Genomic DNA, 18,253 nt, shown 5'->3' with positions numbered 1-18,253 from the left:
TACCTGAAACTAAACAGCAAAGAGGGGCATAAAAGAAGTTATGAGATAAATCCAAAACACAAAGGTGTGCTCAAAGGATTTGCCAAAAAAATGTGCATTATATTGATATACTTTAACTATCAAGATTACATTTGTGTGTTTCTACCAAAGATTTACTCTCTAAAACAGAAACGGAAGAAATGAAGCAGCAGCCCTTGCCTTTAAAAGAATCAAAGTTTTTTATGTGCAAACTTTAATGAAAACAATGCCAAATACAGAAAATAAATTTTCATTATAAATAAAAACTGCTTTGATATAACTATGATATACTTTAAGATTAAGAGTGATATTGATTGGTCTGTTTTTTAATAAAATCTCAGCATCAGCAAAACCATTTTCAAGTGCATGATGAACGCTTAAAATAAAAGTATCATGAGGCAAAAAGGAGGATTTGCTGCCATCTACTGGTTTGGTCCTGATTCACCACAGATTAAACAATCTAATAAATCTGAATAAATGGAGACTTGAAATGACTTCACCTTTTAAATAAACACAGCTGTAGAAAATGATTCCTAAAATCAAACATTGATTTACATCTCTGCTTTTTAAAAAAAAACTTTCTTAGAGGGATTTCATTCCATGTGCTCGGTTGTCTTCCTGAGGCGACGCTGCAGCATGAACAGAAACACACAAATGTTGACAACAAACTGGATTAATCCTATAGATGAAATGCCGTAGTTCACATACAGGAAGCCGCCAGCAGTCGGTCCAACTGTGCGAAGCAGCGATTGGACGGATGCACACAGTCCCATCATTGTGCCTGTGCACACAAGCAAAGAGGGTTTAATAAACAACTCAGGAAAATAACTTATTTTTATTCTCACTGTTAATGAGTTGACACTTCAAAGGATTAAAATGCAGCTTTGGTGAAAATTTAACTGCTGTTGATGTTGACGTGTGTTTGCTGTGAGTGTGCGCAGGCAGAAAAGAGGTACGACTCTACCTGTGTCAGAGGACGGTACACTCTTGGTGAGCATGCTGTCTGTGATGACGTTAAACACACTGAGAGAGAACATCATGGGGAGGACGATGATGCAGAACTGGAACACATTCTGCATGTACGCCTGCAGACAGGAAGATGTATTTCAAAATAAAATTAAATGGTAAATGGACTGTACTTATATAGATCTTTTCTAGTCTTTGCGACCACTCAAAGCTGCTTTTACACTACATGTCACATTCACCCATTCACACACACATTCATACACTGATGGCAGAGTCTGCTATGTAAAGTGCCCAACTGTCAATCAGATATCACATTCATACCCGTTGGCTATGCCACCGGGAGCAATTTGGGGTTCAGTGTCTTGCCCAAGGACACTTCGACATGTAGCCTGAGGTGTAGGCCACAGCTGGTCTCCAATGCAGGCTGTAATTGAAGTTTGTTTTCATTAGTCGTAATCAAATGGATTCTTTTTTGAAAATAAACTAACCATTTACTAAAAAGGATACATTTGTTGTAACATATAGAGATGCGAAAAAAAAGGCAGATCACTCCTTCAGATGCAGCCGACAAATGCATCCTCCATTTCCGGGGCCTCGAAGGATCCATCCGGTGCATCCTTCGTGGGCCAACGTATTCCGAGATTCATTGCGCACCAATTCAAAGGAGATCTCGAACTCTCAAGCAGCCGAGGAATACACTTTAAATGTAAAAGTTTTTGGTTTCAACTCAGTCGAATTGATTGAAACCAAAAACGATATAAATGTTTAAAAAAAGAAAGGGGTCTTGAAACTTCAAATCATCTTTAAAATAAAAGGTTAAGTTACGTAACGTTATGTTAGCTAGTTAGCCAGATATCTACCTGTTGCTAGGCGACAGTAGAGGCGCTTTGTAACGCAAGGGTAAGGGCAGGAACAGCTGGTGACACAAACAGGAAATCTTTTACCTTAGCCATCTACACAGGCTACCAATGACGCATCATTCGCAGCCTGTGTCCTTTGAAGGATACAGCCCCTGAATTGAGACACAGCTAATAACTAGCGCCCAGTAAAGGAAGTCTTGGCCTGGATATCATTTATCGCTTACGATTCTAGAAGCATTGAAAATCTGTCCGTCAACCCCAGAGGCTATATTTCCTTAAAACGAAACCCTTTCAGAGTCTGGAATTTACCCCATGTTGTCTCGCACCCACCCCCTTGACATTGGATAAAGCCAAACAACTTCAGCACAAACATCCATGGTTCCCAGAGGAGGAATTGTATTACCTGGCATGATCCCTGAACTTTTTTATCAAGCCCTTATTAGTGGGTCAAAATGTAAGTTTGCTTTGGTGTGTGTGTGTTTGAGAGTACCTGAGCCAGTCCAACCAAAGAAGAGACTCCGATAGACAGAAGCAGCAGAGAGTTATCGGAGTACCTCGGTGTGAGCCGACCGATCACTCCTCCTTGAATAAGCTGAACAAACATCCAGATTTCATGTGAGTCGTCTTACAGTCTGATATAATCATGAAGAATAACACTTGAAGCACCACAACCACACTCACACTTACCATTTGGACTATGCCAAAATAAGCCATCAGAAGTCCATTCTGCTGAGGCTCCAGCTTAAAGAACTCCAGAGCAATGATGGAGAACATCACTTGGAAAATACCTTTGGAAAAAGTTCAAGAGCTTAGAAATAGCATACAACATAAAACATCCAACTAAAACACATCTTCAGTCAATATCAAAACAGACAGAGGTAATTGTCACATTATCTGAATGGATATTGACAGCATCTAATAAATGTACTTCTTTTACTTTATTTCTCACCTGATGGCAAACCTGCAATTATCTTCACAAGAAAAGTCGGCGTCACACCCGGAAACTTCATCAGTCTCGTGATCTCTCCCACATTGAACACTGACTTTTTCTTATTCTCACCTGCAGCAAATTTGAAGACAATACAACATACTTTAGGTAATGACATCATCTCTAACAGGCGGAAATAAATGAGGGAAGACGGTAGGAAATGTTAATTGCCTAATCCCTACAATTTGGGAGGCACACAGGCATAAATGTGATGTTTTTGTTATTTAAAAAACTTCCATTTAAGGACCAACTCAAGACTTAATGACCCAAAATCATCACTCTCCACAGCATGATTTATTTTTACACAGATTCAAGCTTCAAGCTTCAGCTTGCAAACACTAGCTGTAATAAAAACACATAACATTGGATCAAACATAAACTTTATTGATCCCCACTGGAGCAAATTCACCTGTTACAGTAGCTGAAGTGTCAGAGTAAAGGACAAAGAGGCATCAAGGGATAAATAAAAATACAAAAATCAATCAGACAACATTACAGATAAAGGTCTTATGGGGAAATGACAGAAGACATGTCAGAAAAAATGGCGTATTTGCTATGAACAACTTGCTGGTACACATAAAACAATGTGGTTTACAGGAAAAATAAGGCGCCAACACATCATACTTAATTTTCTGTTACTGCCCTGCATCATTAGCTTAAAAATAAATTAGGAGTATAAATGACTATACAATTACATAATAGTGATGTTAGTTCTTTTCTACATGAATATTGACCTGATTTTAAGTGATATGGCTGCAACACATATATCAGACCGCTGCACTGAAAGAACTCTGTGCTAAGTAATGTATAGTGAGCAGGTTGTTATTGCGGAAAGGAACCCTATCACTATACTTTACCCGCTTATTACACCACTACTGACTTATGAAATCAATTATTTGACACAATATATTGATTTGGAAATGATTTTATTAATTTTAAACATTTTAGTCTGTTACACTCACAGTGATAGCTGTGATAGCAACACTTCACTCTGTAGCTTTCTTAAAATGAGCTACTCACATTAAATAGAAACATTTCCACTGATGGTGAAGTAAGACACGGTGAGCGGGACCGCAGGAATTGTTTTGTAGATCTCTCTTTCGTAGCCTTCAGTTTTTTCATCTTTTAACCTTTATAGCTTTCTCTCCGCTGTTTTGTCTCTTTTCTATTTTCCCTCTGTAAACAAGCCAATGTAAAATTTACCGGACTTCTTTCGGCATAATGATATGATTACAATTTCTTCTCCGGATTTGCATGATTAGAGCTGTATCCCTAGCAACGGTCTGATCTTCATAACAACAGTCTGCTATCGAGAAATAACAGACCTCAGAATGCCATAATTAACAGAATCAGAATCAAGTATTTAACACAGCCATGTAATAATCACTGTTAGCTTGCGAAAAATAGTAGCTAAAGTAACATTATTTGCATTAAAAATGTAAACACAAGCCATTTGGTCCACTTTACAAAACAAGACTTAACATTTCTGAGATAAAGTTACTTAAAGCTTGTGGTTCTGACTCTGCAACGCAGGCCTTTACAGATGTAACAGCCCCGGTTGTTAGCGACAGCCTAGCTAAAAATGTGGCATTATACTGGGCTGAGAAAGGAGTCCTCCGTGAAGTGGTGTGAACAAACAACAGCTGTACAGTATCTTAACCAAATATAGTCCGATGCTTTCTTCTTTAGGAAAGGCGAACAAATTCACTCCACCCACAGTACCACTCTCTTCACGAGAGGCAGCTTTTACAGCCTTTGTTACCCTACTAGCCAGACACTTAATATTGCTGAAGTGGAAATCCCCAGTACCCGCTTCCCATGTGCAATTGATAAAGGACAGCCTTCATTTTGTGAAGCTAAAGATATTAAGACATGTAGTGAGGGGCTCCTTGAGAGAATTTCACAGGATGTGGGACCCCTCCTTTAAGTTTGTACAGGAGCTGGACTTCCCTGATGCCCCTGAATTGTCCTTTTTTTTTGTTAACATGCATATACTTTTTATTGTATTTAATTAGTATTATTATTTATTATTATTTTTGTTTGCTTCTTCGTTTGTCCCGTCTTGGTTTTGTGTTGTTTCTGCTTTGTAAAATATCAATAAACAGATTGTTGGGGGGGAGGCAAGGCAAACAAATGTAAAAAAAAAATACAGTTTTAGCGAAACCTGCTGAATGTATTCCCAAAACTTGACAAGTAGTCTGAGTGCTGTGGAGCGTAACATCCCATGAGAGACAGAGCATATGTCTGGGAATGTCCTCAAACTTCATAGAAGACCATATGAAGAAATGTGTGAGTTAAGAGACATCAAATAATCACGAGTTGAAAAAATGTCTAAAACCTAGCGCTCAGTCTGCAGCCTGAAACTTTTTATCCTGAGCGATTATTTTTACAGACGCTCACCTCAATTACTTGAATCTTCAGCCACATTTAATATGAACATCTATCATCATATATATGACAAAAAATAACATAAAGCATAATATATGCCCTTTAATGTAATTTACACGTCTAATATAAAAACTCACATTATACAGTTGAGAAAGAGAACTGAGTTATAGAGACCAAAATTGTTTTTTTTAATTCAAATGATCATTTATTTTATTTTTGTTTATTTCTGCTGTAAAGTTTGGCATTTTAAATGTATCTCTGATAAAACTTTAATGTAAATTCCTTTTTATTTATCACCAATGAACCTAACGAGCATGTCTTTGGACTGTGGGAGGAGGCCGGAGCACCCGGAGAGAACCCATGCATGCACGGGGAGAACATGCAAACTCTACACAGAAAGGCACCAAACCAGGATTCGGACCTTCTTGCTGTGACGTGACAGTGTTAACCACTGCACCACCGTGCTGCCAAATTGTTAATTTATTGTCTTTTTAATTGATTTGGAATCAATTGAAAAGACAATATATTAACAATTGTTATTTTAACATTTACATTAAATTTTACATTAGCCAATTTTTATAATAATTGTCTCTATGGATTTTAAAGGAAAAGACCCAGCCAAAGCTCTCTAAGACAAGGAAAAACTCCCCAAAATCCTCAGCATGTTCGGATAATGGGAAGAAACCTTGGGAGAGGCAATTCAAAGAGAGATCCCCCCTCCTTGGACAGCTGGGGAAATCCAAGAGCTCAGTTACATTTTTTACCTACAACCTGTAATTTGGATACCAGGCAGGCTCTGTTGTTTATTGGTGGGAGAATGGTCGACCCTAATATGAGTCCAGTCTTTAGCTTGACAGTTCGGGGCACTGGTAAAGGTTGAGACTGGCTGGATTTGTCTCCACATGACGGCTTGTTGTTTTTAGTCTTCATTGCCTTCCTTGCCGCCAGCGTCTCAATCCTGTCCTTCTTTTTTAACTCTGCCAATTCCGTCTTCTGTTGTTCTATCTCACTTTTGTGCATTTCCTTCTTCACTGTTAGGACCTTGATCTGCTCATCCTGGCCTCTAATCAACGCCCTGTGATTCTGACACTTCACTGATACCTCTGTCAGAGTTTGCTTCAGGTCCTCACACTTTTTTTGCGCCTTCTTCCGCTCTTCAGTCTGGGAGTGGAGCTCCTTCTGTAACTGGAGCTTTTTCTTCTGGACAATAACATCTTTGCTGGGTTTTCTGGTTAACGGCATGTCAGGTTGATTTTCGACGATTACAATTTTTTGTGGTTTCTCCCGCTCTATTTGGAGATCTTCTTTATACATTTGGAGCTCCCGCTTCCTGTCTTCAGCCTCAGTTTTTATGACCTTAGTCCCCTTCTGAAGTTTGTCATTCTCAATCTTAAGGAGACGGATTTGCATCATATGCTCTTTACATTCACTTTCCTTCCTTTTTAGCAGTAATTGCTGCTTGGTCATTTGGTCACGCAGCTGTGAGCATTCATTTTGGCTCTTCTGCAGCTTGAAATTCAGGCAATCTTTTTCTTTGCGAATTTGATAATTCTTTTTTTGTTCCTTCCCATTTTGCACCTGGACTCTCTCTCTGAAGGCAGCCTGTTTAACTGACTGCAGCTCCTTCTTCACAAACTCAAGTTCCCCTCTGAGGGCCTCACATAGCCATTTCCCCTGATTCAGATCAGACTCCTGGGCTGTGTACTTCTCGCCCAACACCCATAATTGATTTTTAAGCTGCCTGATTTCGTTTCTCTGGCATTCTGTGTTTTTGGGCTCCTCTTTTCGCTCTGCCTCCGCATCGTTCACCACCATCTTTGCAAGTTGGGAAGTTCTCCTCAAGATCCAACTATCCGACCCACAGCTCACATATTTCTCCAGCGGTCGGAGATCCTCCCTCTCAGCATTGGGAAGAGCTGACTTCTGATTAGCCATCTTGTTGTCAAAAGCAGATGTTTTAAGGCTATACATTTTTCCTGTTGATTTCTAACTGTGTCTAACACCGGGAATCAGCATACGATCTGAAATCTGTTGATTTCTAACTGTGTCTAACACTGGTAATTAGTATACGATCTGAAATGTAGTTCAAACTGGAGTTCATATCAAACTGTCTTGTCACCTTTATAGATAAAAAAGAATGCTTCTATGACATCATAATGCAAAATGTGATACATCAAAGGAAACAGATGCAGCAAAGGAAACAGATACATCAAAGGAGACTGTATCTGTTACACAGAGTGCGTGAGCGTATTGCGTCAGGTGAGCGTATTGCGTCATTGCGTCATTTCCTGTTTTCTCGCTGCTACTGTGTTGTTCTGTGCTGTTTGTAGCTGCTGCTAGAACTCGAGCTAAATCGATTAATCTGCTGTAATTATCATCACTGTGGTTATTCAGCTGCTGTGTACTTAAACAGACACTAGTTTTCATCAAGCACTCTCGTTGTTTTATTAGCGTCATATCTGCTAAACCCTTAACTTTATACTCGCTTAGCCGTTAGCTTAGCAGCTAGCTTAATCAATTGAAATGTCTTCTCCTTCTCCCTCCTGCTCTCCTGATCTGCCCTGTTCGGTGTGTCAGATGTTTAGCTCTACCTCGACCTCCTTTAAGGATAAGGGTACTTGTATGAAATGTAGTATTTTTGGAGCTATGGAGGCGAGGATCACGGAATTAGAGACGCGGCTCCGCACCTTGGAAAACCAAGCATCGCTAGCTGCTGTAATCAGCAGCAAGCCCCCAGGGCCAGTAGCCGGTGCGGGCCGACCTAGCGTAGCTTCTCCCCCGGCAACTCCCGAGCAGCCGGGATGCAGTGGCTGGGTTACTCTCAGAGGGAAGCATAGCCGCAAGACGAAGCACACGGTTCACCACCAACCACTTCACGTTTCGAACAAGTTTTCCCCACTCAGCGACACACCCGCTGAGAAACCAACTCTGGTTATTGGCAGCTCCATAATCAGAAACGTGAAGTTAGCGAAGCCAGCGGCCACAGTGAAATGTATTCCTGGGGCCAGAGCGGGCGACATCGAGTCAAATTTAAAACTGCTGACGAAGGATAATCGTAAATTTGATAAGATTGTAATTCATGTCGGCGTTTATGACTCCCGGTTACGTCAATCAGAGGTCACTAAAATTAATGTTGAGTCGGTGTGTGCACTTGCAAAGACAATGTCGGACTCCGTAGTTTTCTCTGGACCCCTGCCCAATCTGACGAGTGATGACATGTATAGCCGCATGTCATCATTCAACCGCTGGCTGTTGAGGTGGTGCCCAGCAAACGATGTGGGCTTCATAGATAACTGGCAGACATTCTGGGGAAAGCCTGGTCTTATCGGAAGAGACGGCATTCATCCCACTTTGGATGGTGCAGCTCTTTTGTCTCGTAATATGGCTAAGTTTGTTAGTCGTAAAACCTGACAAACCAGAGTTGAGACCAGGAGGCAGAGCTGTAGTCCTACACACTCCTCTGAGCTTCCCTGTGAGCGGTTTCCCAGCCACAATGTTAATGTTATAGAGACTGTGTCTGCCCCCCAACCCAGGCCTTTTATTACAGTTAATTCAAACTCAAATAAAAAAGGAGTAAATCAAAAAAATTTAATAAAAATTAAAACAACAACCAAAGTTATGCCAAAAAATATGAGAATTAAATGTGGTCTGTTAAATATCAGATCCCTGTCATCTAAAGCTCTATTAGTGAACGATCTGATATCAGATTATCATATTGATTTACTCTCTTTAACTGAGACTTGGCTGTGTCAGGAAGAATATGTCAGCTTAAATAAATCCACTCCTCGCAGTCATCTTAATACTCATATTCCTCGAGACACTGGTCGAGGTGGTGGAGTGGCAGCTATTTTCAGTTCTAGTCTTCTAATCAACCCTAGACCAAAACTTAGTTTCAGCTCTTTTGAAAGCCTTGTTCTGAGTTTTTCACACCCAGCTTGGAAAACTTTACAGCCTGTTTTATTTGTGATAGTATACCGCCCTCCTGGCGCATACTCTGATTTTCTAACTGAATTCTCAGAGTTTTTATCAGATTTAGTCCTGAGTTCAGATAAAATAATTATTGTAGGGGACTTCAATATTCATGTAGATGTTGATAATGATAGTCTTAGCATGGCATTTATGTCCCTTTTGGACTCTATTGGTTTCACTCAAAATGTAAACCAGCCTACTCACCGCTTTAACCACACCCTCGACCTTGTTCTAGCTTATGGCCTTGAAACCGAAAACTTAATTGTCTTCCCACAAAATCCTCTTTTATCAGATCACTATTTAGTAACATTCGATGTCCTATTAACCGACTACTCTCCAGTTAACAAAAATGTACTCACAAGATGTTTGTCTGATAGGACTGTAGCTAAATTTAAGGAAACAATTCCAGCTGCTTTTAATTCTTTACCACATCTTTACTACAGAAAGCTCTTATGCTAATGTTAGTCCCTCTCAGCTTGATCAGTTTCTTGATAGTACTGCAGGTTTGCTGAGAAGTACTCTAGACTCGATTGCCCCCTTAAAAAAGAAGATTATTAAACGACAGAGGCTAGCTCCATGGTATGACTCAGAAACTCATAACTTGAAGCAAATGTCGCGTAAATTTGAAAGAATGTGGCGATGCGCCAAAACAGAAGAGTCTCGTTTATTCTGGCAAAATAGTCTTAATAAATACAGGAAGGCCCTACGGCATGCTCGAGGTGTCTACTACTCCTCCCTCATAGAAGAACATAAAAACAATCCCAGGTACCTTTTCAGCACTGTAGCCAGGCTGACAGAGAGTCACAGCTCCACTGAGCCAAGTATTCCTATAGGCCTCAGCAGTGATGATTTCATGAGCTTCTTTAATGACAAAATCCTAAAGATAAGAGACAAAATTTGTAACCTCCTGCCGTTAACTGGTGCAGATGTATCTTTGGAAACTGCTCAAAAACCTGATGTTTACCTTGACTGTTTTTCTCCAATTGACCTTCCTGAGCTAAATTCTCTGATATCTTCGTCTAAACCATCAACCTGTCTTTTAGACCCGATTCCAACCAAGCTGCTTAAGGAAGTCTTTCCCTCAATTAGCACTTCTTTACTAGATATGATCAATATGTCTTTATCGACGGGCTATGTACCCCAGTCTTTTAAACTAGCTGTAATTAAGCCACTTCTTAAAAAGCCTACCCTAGATTCAGGCACCTTAGCTAACTATAGACCTATATCTAACCTTCCTTTTATCTCAAAGATCCTTGTGAAAGCAGTCGCTAATCAATTATGTGACTTTCTTCATAACAACAGTTTATTTGAGGACTTTCAGTCAGGATTTAGAGTCCACCATAGCACTGAGACAGCCCTTGTGCGAGTTTCAAATGATCTACTTACTGCTTCAGACAGAGGACTTCTGTCTGTACTCGTCCTGTTAGATCTTAGTGCCGCTTTCGACACGATAGACCATCACATCCTGTTACAGAGATTAGAACATTTAATTGGCATTACAGGATCTGCACTAAGTTGGTTTAAATCTTATCTATCAGATCGATCTCAGTTTGTTAATGTTCATGATGTGTCCTCTATGCAAACCAAAGTTAGTCATGGAGTTCCACAAGGTTCTGTGCTTGGACCGATTCTTTTTACCTTATATATGCTTCCTCTGGGTAATATCATGAGGAAACACTCCATTAATTTTCATTGTTATGCAGATGATACTCAATTATACTTATCTATGAAGCCAGACGAAACCAATCAGCTATCTAAACTAGAAGCATGCCTTAAGGACATAAAGATCTGGATGACTAGAAACTTTCTGCTACTTAATTCAGACAAAACTGAAGTTATTGTGCTCGGCCCAAAACACCTTAGAGACTCTTTCTCTAATGATATAGCTGCCCTAGATGGCATCAGCCTGGCATCCAGCACTACTGTTAGGAATCTGGGAGTTCTATTTGATCAGGATATGTCCTTCATCTCCCACATAAAACAAATATCAAGGACAGCCTTCTTTCATCTTCGCAACATAGCAAAAATCAGACACATCTTGCCTCAAAACGATGCAGAAAAACTAGTCCATGCATTCGTTACTTCCAGGTTGGATTATTGTAACTCGTTACTATCAGGCTGCCCTAATAAGTCACTAAAAACTCTGCAGCTGGTACAAAATGCTGCAGCACGTGTGCTGACAAGAACTAGGAAGAGAGAGCACATCTCTCCTTTATTAGCCTCTCTGCACTGGCTTCCTGTGAAATCTAGAATAGAATTTAAAATCCTTCTTCTTACTTACAAAGCTCTTAATGGTCAGGCACCATGATATCTTAAAGAGCTCATAGTGCCATATTACCCCTCTAGAACATTGCGCTCCCAGGATGCAGGCCTGGTTGTGGTACCTAAAGTCTCTAAGAGTAGTTTTGGAGGTAGAGCCTTCAATTACCAGGCCCCCCTCCTCTGGAACAATCTACCAGTCAAGGTCAGGGAGGCAGACACCCTCTCTTCTTTTAAGAGTAGACTTAAAACTTTCCTCTTTGATAAAGCTTATAGTTAGGGCTGGCTCAGGCTTGGACTAGCCCATAGTTATGCTGCTATAGGTTTAGACTGCCGGGGGGATCTGACACACCAAGCTTCTCTCTCTCTCTCTCTCTCTCTCTCTCTCTCTCTCTCTCTCTCTCTCTCTCTCTCTCTCTGACTCTCTGACTCTCTCTCTCTCTCTTCCTCTCTCTCTGACTCTCTCTCTCTCTCTGTCATATTAATGCAGCTCATTAACTCTGTATCTTCTGGTCCCATTAACATTACTAACCACATATCTTCCCGGGAGTTCTTGTGCTCCCTTGTCTTGAAGGTTCCTGAGGATCGTTGCTGCAGACCACCTGCTGCTGTGGACCTGCTCGACTGCAACAACTACTAACATCAGCCTTCCCCATAGTATCATTATTGTTGCTGCTAATGCTAATAGTAGACCTGTTGACTTCAACTGTTACAATTACGATTACCTCAGCCTTTATCATTACTCTGCTTCTCTCGCTAATTTATTTATTTATTTATTTATTTAGCCAATCTTCACCCTAGTCTACCACTATTATTGGCATTGTAACCATAAGTATGTGTCTGTTGTTGTTCATGTAACAAGGACATATGTTGTTGTGGTAACAAGAACATATGTTGTTGTTGCTCTCTTTGCCTGTCTCTATCCTGCATCTCCTTCTATCCCATTTTCGGCCCATCCAGTCGAGGCAGATGGCTGTTCAACATGAGTCTGGTTCTGCTCGAGGTTTCTGCCTGTTAAAAGGAAGTTTGCCGAATTGCTATGTGCTACTCATGGTGGATTCATGTTGGGCCTCTCTTTAAATAACTTAACAAAGAGTCGGTCTAGACCTGCTCTTTCTGTAAAGTGTCTCGAGATAACCCTGGTTATGATTTGGCGCTATACAAATAAAATTTGATTGATTGATTGATTGATTGAAACCATCCACCACATTCCATTGTGACACACACATTCTGAGAATGGAATAGCATGCAAATATGCATGTTTTAATTCTTAAATTTAAAAAAATAGAGTCCTTTTTTAACTTCAAAACAGGATGACTTTGTGATTTCAGTTGGACTTGAACAGGTAAACTTGAATTAAAACACCTTGCCTGTGTGCCATAAGCCTAAACACATCAGCATTTTATCCTGATTCCCTGACAGCTGAGAACATCAGATGTAGCAGAGGGAAGTGTGTCTTACTGTCTGCGCTGGTTCTTGGAGCTTGAACTTTAGTTGTTTTAGGGATGAACTTCAAAACCAACAGTAAACTGAAGGCACTCCCCGCAGCACCAAAACATGCAGTAAATGTCTCCCTGGAAAACAACGTAAAAGCAAGTGTTAAGGGGGATAAAAATTTGGTACCTTTAGGTATAAAAATGTTACAAATCAACTTGCATAAAACAACACCTAAACAATTCAGAGTCTATTTCATTGCATCTCCATGTTCAGTTTCAGTCATTGTTATTTGCTTTTGTGGCTAAGGGTTGCTATTTTACAGCAGATCTGTATGGAGCAAGATAAGCATGAAAGGTGGTGTAACCGATTCATGAGAAAGTGTAATTTATGTTAAAAACACACCAGCCGAACAAAAATACCTACCCTCTGGCTCAGATTCAAAACTCTACCCTCATCCCGTCATGGCCACCCACTGCCAGAGAAATTACTCTAAATTCTGGGCAATTATTCCATAATCTTTAGGTAGCTAGATCTGAGGCAAATTGATAAAATATTGATAAAGTAAAATAGATTTTAGACAAATTTGAATTTGAAATTGAATGTTGAAGTTTTACTATTGAACGTTGAAAAGTACAACAATGTATTCTAAGTATAATTCATGGAGGAATTAAGTATTTTAAATTCAGTTCAGGAATTGTTTTGAATAAATGCAATTTTTATGAATAGTTTGAAACAAAAAGATCTGAATCTAAAAACAGAAATCTGCAAGTGAAATAAATTCTGTGTCAAATATCAGTTTCAAATTCTATTTCTTTTTTTCAGTTTAGACTTTTGGCCCCGATCTGATGTGCTAAGTTTATCATGGTGTAGCTTTGTTCTTTGGGGGTTTGGAAGTGGAAGAGGAAGAAAAACCTTCCTTGGCAGAGGTTGGGGTGAAGTGCATGAGCCTAACCTAAGGATTCATATTGTGATGCCCACTTAAGAGCCTCTTTGTTGCCAATTCACAGAGCCAGGGCCGTGTACAAACACCACACTTCCTTTAAGAGCATGAATTAAATTTAAAATATGTTAAAGTAATTATTCCTGCAAATGCATTGGTAAAGTTTAAGTTCCACAATGTTTCATTTAAGTCTAAATGTTACTTCCACCATAATGATATAACCCCCGTCGGCCATTCCCGCTTCACAGTTTATCACTCAGTCTAGAGACACTCTCCACTACCACACACAAACACTTATTAAAACACACGGTGAATGAAACTCACCCGTAGCGTGTGTTCAGATGGCCGCCCAACGTGGAGCCAGCTATCATACCGACCCCAAAACACAGAGCTAGTTTGGATAAAGCATCTGCCCGTTTTTCAGGTTCCGAAAGGTCTGCGACGACCATCTGAGACGCTGCAGGCAAGAGAGGTTATGAAAAAACACAACAAAACGGGTTTAAACTGTAAACTATCACTTGATATAACCCATATTTTCTACATAGCACACAGCCCAAATCCACAGAGAAATACTGCTTATTTATCAGCAGCATATAGCTAAAATGTAATTTTCTAAAGTAATAAAATGTGTAAATATCCCATTTTCTGAAGTGATCAACATATCCAGACAGGTACTGAACATTTCTCAACACCAGACGACTATCTTAAATGCCTCATTTCTAACTGTACTTTACCACAGAACATTATATCATATAAAATACTTGATGCAGTGGGGATGTTCTTATGACTGGTTCGGCTGATACCAAATTCCAAGTGATATTTTCCACATGCTGATGTTTAACACATTTCCACTGATGACAGCTAATTGTTGTGTTTTGTACAAAAGGAATAAGGAAAACACAGTTGGAGGAAGATTTTTGGCACTAAGTTTTAAATATTGAAAAAACTGTTTTTTATGATTCAAGAAATTCAAGAATAAAATTCATAATATTGTGAAAAGAAAATGCACTTTCATGACTTTACCCCAAAATATCAAATGTTTTTTCCATTTTAAAAGGTTGAGCTGAGTGAGCAGGATTATAGATTAAGTGATGCTTACCTGGTAGGACGTGCATGAAAACTGTGGGGAGTTTGTGGATGAACAGCATGGCAGGGTGGTCTGCTATGGCCAGCAGCAGGAAGAAAACTATTGTTGAAGTGCACGCCAAAGACAAGGCAACTCGTGCTCCGAAAAGATCTGCAAACCTGACGACAACATCAACACAGAAGACAAGTTTTCTGCCAGCAAGTTGCTTTGATTTCTGAACAGAAGCTTCTGTGATACATGACGAATAACCTCCAAACACACTTTCATGTGTGGTCAATTTTTATTATAACTTACCTTCCAAACATCGGACCCCCCAGCAGCTGGATTACACCTACCATCGTTTGCAAATAACCGAACCACAAGGTGTCGAAGCCAAGTTTCTTTGCCAAATACTACAGAGACATAATGAAAACGCACATTTAGAAATTTCCTCCTAACAAACCAGGTCTTAAATTGGGCTGGTAGCACATCTGGTGTTAGAAGAAACATGAAGAGTTTCAGGAAAACATGTTTTAGCCACGAGTTTGAGCCAGGTGACCAGCAGAAGTATCAGAGTGGTTAGTATGTTGTTTGTTAGCTGGTTAGCTTGTAACCATCAATGAATAAGACAGCATTACTAGCTGTGAAACATACAAAATATGCTAGGATGTTACAGTGTTTGGTAGTGGCTTTGGTTGAGGGGGAATGAAGATCCAGGGTCCAGTTATACATATATTTTACTTTGTTTGCTGTCAAAACTTTCACTATGCTAATGCTAACTCTAACTTTGTGTACTGACAAATATGTTCTGTCTGCACTAAAGGGTTCAGGTTTTATTCACAGTATTTGCGTACAGGGCTTATTTGTTCTGTAGCAACTGTAGCACCCAAGGGGTACTTTGGAATTACAGATTTTAATAAAGCAAACAGACATTCCCATTTTCAGTGAAAAAACAACTCTGTGTACAATGTAACATGGCTTGCACCAATTACAGGTGTGTCTCTCCTTTAGTTTCTCTGTTTACATTATTCCAATTTTTCTTGCAGCCTCTAGTCCAAAGGTGGTAAAAGTCACAAGGCCACACAAAAAAATACATACATACATGCATACACCTAAGTTTTTCCATTTATAACGCCACTTTTAAGTGACTTTTTATCACCCCATTGACCAGTGCAGCTAAGTGGACAGTTCTGGCCTATACGCCTGCATTTTAATGCATAGCTTAATGTAGTCCATGCTTAAAAGCACTGATGGAATTTATACAAATACATTTTTTTGCTATTTTTGTTGATGTCTAGCCTATATTATGAAACATGCCAGACCTGCGTTTGTTGTGTTGTTTTGCATTTATTATGTTCAATGTGTTTTTTGTCTTGATGCCTGAGTCCTTTTGGGAGAACAAAACATGTGGAAGGATCTGTAACTCTGAGGTGATCTGTCCAACAGTTACAACCCCCAAACATTTAAATAAACTATTGAAGAGTAAAATTACTCTAGTGCAAATTTAAGGTGGTATGTCTAGATTCTGCTAGCTTAAATGATTGTTTAGGATATGAAAATCGTTTGTCAAAACAAAACTTGCTCAGTTCTTGCTTTTACATTAAGTATACAACAGTGGAACACATTTTGCTGCTGTCTATACAAGTAGGCAAAACATTATTGATTATGGTAACATACTTCAATAAAATTTTAAATGCATGCTTTAAGTATTTTCACTGTGTGATATTAGTTGGCATACTTTTACTCAAATTAAGTAAACGATCTCAGTATCCTGCTCTGACATAAGAGAAACACTTACAGGGGTTACAGAAAACTGTAGAAACATCCATGTTATATCCAATGCAGCGATGATGTAAACGACGTAAATAATTTTCGTCCTCTTCCGTTGGTCTGCGACGTTAACTGGAGAGGAAACTGAAGATTTGGACGTTTCCTCGGTTGTTTCTCCTCTTTGATCCATTTTGCTTCTTGAAGAATCACACCTTACAGTTCAAGGTATAACGGCTGTGTTATCTCACCGAATTGCAAAGCGTTAGCAGTCAACGATTATTGATAATCAAGTTGCCATGTCTTCGGTAGGCTAAACAACCTTTTCCCCGGCAACTTTCACATAAGTAGCTCACCTAACGTAAGCCTATCTGAACTTTGTAACCGAGCACAGAAGCAACACAGAGGAGGCGTTACCGAAGAGGTACATGTTAGTTTTAGCTAGCTGCAGCTACACAAAATTAAGATCGAAAGAAGAAAAACTGGAGTGTTTGGTTAAGGCATTGTCAACCTGAACAGCTGGACGTAAATTTTCAAGTCCTGTCGGGGGGGAAAAAACTGAGCTGTAATTACGAGCTGAGCGAAAATGAAAGTCCCACTGGTATGTTTTGTAAATTGGTGCATTCAAGAACCCCACCTAAAATCGTGCTTTCAACTTTTGATGAAGTTATGTTGAGTCCTTGCTCATTTTGGTTGAAAATGCTTTAATAATATCTCTAATTCCTTACTTGGGTAACAGTTACAATGCCATAATGGGTAAAATATTACATTATGACTTAAGCGTCATCTAAGTATTCAGCTACTTTACCAAAGAAAAAACAAGACACAAGAACAGTTTGTTCCTACAGGCCATAAGTCTGATGAACAGTCAAGACTAGTCACAAAGTGTCAGGAACAATCCTGGTGATATAACCAGTGACATAAACCTCTACTGTACAAAATATATGTTTTCATTGGTTAAATACTCTGTTTTTATAATGTTAATATCATCACTCAAACACATATCAGTGCAAGCAGGGCATAGGCTACTGTGGGCCTATGAACAGCAATGTCTACCTATCTCATGTTTATAAGGCAACCTGTTACAGCTGTCATATGTCTTTTAGCAACATTTGTACTCTGTACCATTTTCTCCCTGTCTACAAATGTTATTCTCGTTGTTTTTTTAATATTTGTGTAGAAACTATATATATATGTTTGTATATGTAAACAGTTTTTTGTTTATGTTGTTTACCATTGATCATTTAATTTTTAAAGTGCCACATGAATCTTAAAAATAAATCTCCAACTATTTTAATAATTGATCAAATTTTTTCAAGCATAAATGCCTAATATTTGCTAGTTCTAGTGTCTTAAATGTAAATAGTCATTTTTATTGGACAAGAAGAGTTTTGGGGGGGTTGGACTGTTGGCTGAACAAAACAAAAAAATTGAGGATGTCAATTTGGGCTCTGGGAAATAGCAATGATCATTTTTGACAAATGGATGACATGATTAATGTGAAACTGTGAAAAATAGTCAGCTGATCAATCAAGCAGCTCTGGTTGAAATATCTTATTAAGATTTCCCATGATTACCAACAGAAGATTTCTGTT

General features: G+C 39.3%; 1 protein-coding gene across 1 annotated transcript; it reads right to left on the bottom strand.

Moving 5' to 3' along the window:
- Nucleotides 1–252: 252 nt before the first annotated feature.
- Nucleotides 253–17,227, bottom strand: slc22a18 (solute carrier family 22 member 18). The gene is made up of 10 exons (XM_069659685.1): nt 16,690–17,227; nt 15,207–15,304; nt 14,925–15,070; nt 14,150–14,282; nt 12,910–13,022; nt 2,794–2,904; nt 2,532–2,632; nt 2,335–2,436; nt 983–1,103; nt 253–799 (listed from the first exon to the last, which is right to left on the bottom strand). Exons 1-10 carry the CDS (start codon nt 16,849–16,851, stop codon nt 612–614), a joined length of 1,275 nt encoding a protein of 424 aa, XP_069515786.1. The 5' UTR covers nt 16,852–17,227; the 3' UTR covers nt 253–611.
- Nucleotides 17,228–18,253: the final 1,026 nt, after the last annotated feature.

This window comes from Semicossyphus pulcher, unplaced genomic scaffold (assembly GCF_022749685.1).
Source record: "Semicossyphus pulcher isolate SPU_LCO1_2020_fin unplaced genomic scaffold, fSemPul1.0.p SCAF_1, whole genome shotgun sequence".
NCBI lineage: Eukaryota > Metazoa > Chordata > Actinopteri > Labriformes > Labridae > Semicossyphus > Semicossyphus pulcher.
Note: the sequence above shows the minus strand (reverse complement) of the source record. Positions and strands in the feature narration are given on the sequence as shown.

Coding starts and splice junctions, on each gene's coding strand:
- slc22a18 (XM_069659685.1), bottom strand. CDS start 16,851: ATGGATCAAAGAGGAGAAACAACCGAGGAAACGTCCAAATCTTCAGTT. Junction 15,071..15,206: donor GGGGGTCCGATGTTTGGAAG/GTAAGTTATAAT, acceptor TGTTGTCGTCAG/GTTTGCAGATCTTTTCGGAG. Junction 2,437..2,531: donor ATTTTGGCATAGTCCAAATG/GTAAGTGTGAGT, acceptor ATGTTTGTTCAG/CTTATTCAAGGAGGAGTGAT.